The following is a 6,767-nucleotide window of genomic DNA, read 5'->3' on the forward strand; positions in this document are numbered from 1 at the left end:
CAAATCCAAATCACCATCTTGATCTCTTGATCAGATCTCTCCTGTTAATTTCTAAGTTCTGTAAAAATCTTTGTTATTCTCGCATTCTTGGGTAGTTCAATTTTTGTAACAAAGTTAAAACACTATTATTTCGCCTGCGAAATTTCATAACTCAATAGTGTTCAAAAAAAGCATATTTTAATTTTTTCATCTTTCATTAACTGAATGGGCTGCTCTTACTTCTTTTCAATTTAGAACCTCACTTTTTTTAACAATAATGTGTGTTTTTCTATATTTGATGTTGTTTTTTTTCTTCTAGTTACTTAGTCTCAGTAAAGACAGGTTTCATAAGACAGGTATCAAAGTTTTTGTAATTTGACACTATTTGTGACCAAATATCAGTGAATTCTTGAAGTTTTTGGTCGTTTTTTGTTCCTTTTTTATTGTTCTCAAACAAAGTTTGTAGCAATTATTTTTTAGTCCTGTGGTCCTCTATGATTTCTCTCTTGACCAATTTTCCAACACTCCCTCCATACTAACCATCCCGTCTGATGTTAAAGCTAGCTGCCCTAAGCCAAACGCTCGACAGTCGTTTGAGAGCAATCCGACGGATGTAAGTCTGTTATTTTTGGTATGTAATGACTTAGTGTCGTTAAGGAGAGGTGTATTGATCTTTTGTTGAAATTGTTTTCGGTTGATATTTTACAATTCTTATGTTTTGTCACTGTATTTTGATTAGGTATTAGTTCTTTTTTATAAGTTTTGCTTGCGTTTGTTCTTTGTAGTGCTGGCTACCTTTTATTAAGATAGGTCCCATTGCATTGGCTTATGGTTCGACAAAAGCATAGTTGGACCTATTTAATGCTTTCAGTCCATATCCACTAGTAGTTAGACCCCGACACTACATATGTCACAATTACTAATTGGTTTAACAGACTGAAGAGATTTGTAATATTGTGGAGATTTGTCAAATTGAGTATTTGTTCTTAATTTTTTCTGTGTGTGTTTGTTGTTCCTTCCAATTGTCGGACTTCTTAGTCCATATTTGCGGCGATGACGCCGACCCTGCGAAGAAACTTCAGTAGTCCGATGTTGTCATTGAACACTTGTTGGGGTGTTGGGTTTATTCCGAAAATGTCGACACGATGTTTCGTCCGTTTGGAACAGCTCAACAGGAGGTGCTCTGCTGTTTCTTCTCCTTCAAGGCAGTTGGGACAGATTGGGGAGTCTTCGATCTTCATTTCGCATCTTGTTTTCGCTAGTACTAGGCTTCTCCCCATTCTAAGTTGTTCAATGAGGCGTGACTCTTTCCTTGTAAGTTTCCCTTGTAGCCGCCGTGGCTTCCAGTTCGTGGTGCTCAGGTACCAATTCAACGTCGATGAAGGGTTTTCTGCTGCACGTTGGTGTACTTCTTTGATCCATTCCTTTGTGCAGTGGCGATGGATTGTGCTTTCGGGTGGGTTCCTTGGCGATTTCGTCAAATTTCTCGTTTCCTTCTAGGCCGGCATGTCCCGGTACCCAGACAATGATCACCTGTTTCCCGCTTTCATCGATACGTTGCATCAGACGCCATACGTTGACGACCGTTTCCGTTCTTGCATCTTCTGGGCCGTTTTCTAGGTGTTTCACTGCACTTTATGAGTCAGTAAAGATGGTGCAAGTTCTCGTCTCATCTTCTTGTACTGCGTGAAGTGCTCCTTCTAGGGCAACTAGCTCTGCATGGAATGAAGATGTCCGTTATCCCGCTGGGAGGCGTATCCTTTTCTCTCCTGACCCCTTGTAGATCAGGATTCCGCTTCCTCCGTCTTCCGTACCGCTGTTGGCTGATCCGTCCGTCCAGATCTGTAGTTCCGTTTGAGGCAGCTCTTTGATGGTATGTTCCGCGGCATTCCTCCTTCTTTCAGGGCGGTCCGTTCTTTTCGGACAGTCTTTGTGGCTGCTGATGAACCTTATGTTGGTGAGAGATGTCCATGGTGGAAGAGGGCTGATGGGTGACATCCCTTCACGTGGGTATTCATTGAGTTGAAGTTGCGTTGTGACCTCTTCTCCTGCTGAGCGCCAATTACGAGTGATTTTTAGCCGTCTTTGTATGCTTCTGTCGGTGACCTGTCTGATTTGACGTTGTGGGGGTTGCCTCTTACACCTTTCGAAGAACTTGCCTGCTTTCCTTCTGGTTCTGGCAGGTGAGGCTCTGATTTGGAGATGCAGGATGTCTCCATTGGTATTTCTCGTTGCTCCGGTGATCCATCTTGACGCTGTCCTCTGGACGACGTCCAGGTGGTTGAGGGCCGTTTGACATGCTGCTGGCATCCAGCTTTTCCCTGCATAATCGGTTCGGGATCTGATGTATGTCTTTTCGAGCAGTACTAGGTCCTCCATTCTTCCACCGTAGTCTGTTCCGGCGAGTCGCGTCAGTTGCCGTAGGCCGGCAATAGCTCTGTTTTTCTGCTGTTTGGCATGCTCAGTGTACCCGAACAGGCGGTCCATAGTCACACCATGGAACTTCGGATGTTTCACCGTTTCCGCCACTGCGTCCTCTAGTCTGACTTTCAGCTTGGTGTTCGCTCCTTTGGGTGAGGTGGTGAATAGGGTGGCCGTGGTCTTTTCCGGGGCCAGCTGCATCCTCCAGTCTTTGGCCCATTCGGAGACTAGAGTTGTTACCCGTTCTGCCCGTTTTTCACAATCTTCGACACTGTTCCCCTCTACAGAGGTCGCCAAGTCGTCGGCGAACAGGAAGGTGTGCACTCCCTCCCTGCAGCTTCTTGGGCAAATCATCTACATACATGATAAATAGGAGTGGGGCAATGACGCTCCCTTGTGGAACTCCAGCTTTCAAGGTTCGATACCTGCCCTCTGCTCCATTTATCCTCACGCGTGCTCTGCGGTCCTCGAGGAAGGCCTAACTCCATTTTACCATGCAGTTACTGAGCTCTTTGTCTAGCATCTTCTTGATCAACCGTTTCTCCAGACGGTGTCGAAGGTTCTGCGCATGTCGAAAAGCAGCACCAAATTCTTATTTGCTGGCTTCTGTTGATATCCGTCTTCGATGACTTGCTGCAGCCTTGCTCTGGTCGGATGTGGATCTCTTTGATCTGAAGCCACACTGACTTGGGTCTAGCTTCTGGTTTGTTTCCATCCACTAGTACTTAGGGTTTTTGACCATCCGTTCAGTCAGTTTCGCAACACAGGAGGTTAGAGATATAGGTCTATGACTTCCGATGTTCGCGGCTGGTTTGTCTGGCTTCTTTATTGGAATTATCGTGGCTCTTCTCCATTTATGAGGGACCCTCTTTTGCTTCAAGCTTAGGTTGATTAGGTCCAAGAGCACCGAATACCCCTTCTCTCCGAGATGTAAAAGATGTTCATTACGCACTCGATCGTCTCCTGGCGCTTTTCCAGCGTGGATTTCTCGATTTTCTGCTGGTTTGGTTCATATTATCATTGAACTTTTTCTGTAATGGTTTTTTGGTCTCGTGCCGCCATGCTACTTTGATTGTTATTGTTGAGGTTTTGAAGTCCATCTCTGGTCATTTCGAGGTCCAGTTTTTTGGTTTTCTCAATGAAAATTCTTTGAATTGTATTTCAGGACTCTTTTTTTTTGGTCGGACGCTTTTTTCGTTTTGAATTTGTTCACAGAGAAAGGCTGAGGTCGGTTTTTCCAATAAGTTCTTCCTCTAATTAATGGAATTTAAGCTCGTGACGTGATTTCTCAATCTCAGCTTTTTAAGCGGCGGCGGTAACTTTGAACTCATTTCTATATATTTTTAACTATAGTATGTTTCGCAACATTCATGCGCAATCTGATGAGTATGTTACATTATAAGGGAGGGGATGTCTTTTCAGGAGAGTTTATTATTTACTCTCGTAGAGAAGCAATTATTGTAAACTTGTGTCTTATGCAAAATTTTTGCTTGACCGTTTTGACTTTTCGAGTGACTTTTACGCCCTTAACTTTTTGCGATTCGCGTGATCTAAAATTTTCTCCCAATCACAATTTCAAGCAGCTGAACTCAATTGGCGACAATCTAATACTAAAAGTCAAATGAAAAATGCGCCGAAACTGGTGCCATTTTTCACTTAAAGCTTAATAGGGGTATATGGTAACCTCCAATGTGGTTATTTGAAGCCCATTGTTGAACTTCTTAGTCCCAGTTAGGCTCCCCGACTGAAGCAGGCTGCAATTGATTAGAACTACCACTAGTCGTTCCAGAGCAATTTTTCCGTTTAGTCAGTTATGATTGTAAAATTGAAGCAAAACATCACTAGATTTGAACCAAAATCTGTTCATTTACAAGCTTAGTGCTCTGTACGATTACGCCACCTGGTCTCAAGTTCCAAAAATTGGGTATCTCTTATAAACCCTGCTCTTCTTTCTCAGGGCTTTATAGACTTAGTTTTTCTAGCAAGTTTGGTTGAGAAAGTATAGCTTCTTCTCAAGCCATGTCAAGCTTTATGGTTCAAATTGATCTGATTTTTCTTATTGTAGATGCGATAAGATACTATAAAAATCTTTTTGATCGCTTTATATAGAGCTGAATGCATGTGTAGACCAGAAGTCAAGCCTGATATGTAAACTTTGAAGATCAGGCATTTACCAGACTTCTAATATGGCCAAGTTACAAATTAAATCTTTAGATGGTGCCGTGCACGTTTTAGAATACTTTTAAAATTTGACTGTTCTTTGTGTTTATTTTAGATAATGTGAGTGACCAATAATAGGCTCATAGATAAGCCTTATAAATTCAGAATTTATCTAGTTTTTAATATATCGGGCAATCATTTGAAGAGCTAAAGCAGCGCTTGTCTTCGAGTAATCGAGCCATCCTTGTGCGGTCAAATATCCTGTCTTTGTAAACTTGTTCGGTGTTTTCATGCAGGTCTATTTTTAGGAGCCTGGATCTAGCAAACATAGTATCTCATCGGAAAACTGGCTGCAAAAAGTTTGTTAAGAAGGTCAAATCTAATTTGAAACAGCACCCATTATCTGAAGTTGAATCGGAACCTGATCGGCAAGCATTACGAAGTCAGTTTGGCACTCTTGCGAGAACATCGATTACGTATGGAAGTTCGTTTTTCTACGGAATAACATTAAAAGGTTTCAACGCTCTCATTGCTGTAAATGCGACAGGAATTCATGTCATCATCAAACCAAATTCACCTCATTCCGAGTTGAGGTTTAGCTGTTCTTTCGACTGCTGTACAATTAAGTTAAACGATAAAGAGAGGGCACCACAAAACGTCGAGTTTCAAACGCATGGGCAACAATCATTTACAGTTACGGCATTACCCAATGCAAAAAATTCGTTTCCACCTGTCACGCTGTTTTCAATGCATTCAAAGCTGATCGTTTCATTGGTCAACGCGTTAGCCAATAGGAAGTCTACAAAAGATGCAAGTGGTTTGGCGAATCAGAGAGAAGTTAATCTTAGCCTATCGCCTTTATCTGTTAGATCGAATAGAAGTGCACGAACAAATGATAGTGTTATGCCGTTTTAATTGAATGAGCTTCAGCTTTTTATTTATATTTGATGATATTTCATCGCTTGTGCTAATTAGAAACTTCTTGTGGTTAGAAAAGGCCGTTTCTTCTAGCAATTGTTCCAAATGTTTAATTGCTCTCAAAGGAAGCTTATAGCAATTATATTGTCGTCGTTGTCTTTTTTTTGTGTGATTTTGTGCTTAACCGATTTTTTGTCGGACCATTTTCACTTTCTTCCTCAAAAACGGAAGAAACAGGTAAAGCCCGGAGGCCATTAAGTGGCTGAGCAGCTCTCTTAGAGCCCAATGCCTTACTAGTTTCTAAATATGCTATTCAACAAAAGTGTTTTGAGGAGACAATTTTGTGGTGTGAAGGGTTGTTCTTAAGTATGAACCCCCACCCCAACACACACCCCCCTCGTCCATCCTTCTTCACCTGGTGGTCTGGACCCTCCAATCGTCCACCCCCCCCCCCCCACCCCAAACCTGCCATCACTTCCATCGACCCCCACCCCGCCAACCGCTAATGCTAGCATCCCTGAGCCTTAGCTGGCTTTTCAATAATGAATTCAGAAGCAGATACTTACAGTTGCTATCTATCAATAATTAAACATTACAAAGGCAGTTTGATCGTGACGGTATTACAACTTAAATAAAAAGTTTATTTAGTTTTTGGTTTGCTCAGAGCTTCCTGTCATGATCCGTTTAACACATTTGCAGTAAATCCTAGCGTTTTGACTCTCATATGAACAAAGATCTCACGGCAGTTTGTCAATTGTAAGATGGTTCTCGATGCAGTTAATTTGCAGGTTTCAAAGACTACGTGGTCAGAGGTTCCGAATTTGTTTTCACAGAAGCTGCAAATGGACTGAGAAATTTTTTAGCGATCTTACTTGTTTGTCAACGAGACAGTTGAATGCAAGTCGGTACAGCACTTTTTGCGGTTGAGGTAAGGATATATATCTTTTCCAAGCAGCTCTGCAAAAACGAGTTAAATCTTCAGTTGAACAATTGTATTTAATAACAGCCTTGCGTAAACGAATCTCGATAATATTGGAGGGGAGATTTCAGTTTCGTTCTCAACAACTTTAAGCTTTAAGTATGATTTAAAAGGGATAGGTGTCTCGAAAAGGTAATTGAGTTCTCGTCAGAGGAATTAATTTCGTCAAGTATTGCAGATTTAATTTTTGAAGAAATGCTTAGATGAGAGGTCCCGCCTTTATCTGATGGTTGTTATAAAACTTTGCGTCTAATTTCCATTTTCCTACGAACTTTCAAAAGGCTATTAATGAGGCCCTGCCTATTTGTCA

General features: G+C 41.7%; 1 protein-coding gene across 1 annotated transcript in view; it reads left to right on the forward strand.

Annotated features, from left to right (window-relative positions):
* The window catches only part of LOC142350996 (krev interaction trapped protein 1-like), a 13,036-nt gene extending 7,511 nt beyond the window's left edge, over positions 1-5,525 (forward strand). Inside the window, exon 8 of the mRNA XM_075403037.1 lies at positions 4,869-5,525. Within this exon, the coding sequence (XP_075259152.1) occupies positions 4,869-5,475 (607 nt within the window). The 3' untranslated portion in view covers positions 5,476-5,525. The remainder of the gene's footprint in view (positions 1-4,868) is intronic.
* The last annotated feature ends 1,242 nt before the right edge of the window (positions 5,526-6,767 follow it).

Source organism: Convolutriloba macropyga, chromosome 12, assembly GCF_964194025.1.
Source record: "Convolutriloba macropyga chromosome 12, txConMacr16.3, whole genome shotgun sequence".
NCBI lineage: Eukaryota > Metazoa > Xenacoelomorpha > Acoela > Convolutidae > Convolutriloba > Convolutriloba macropyga.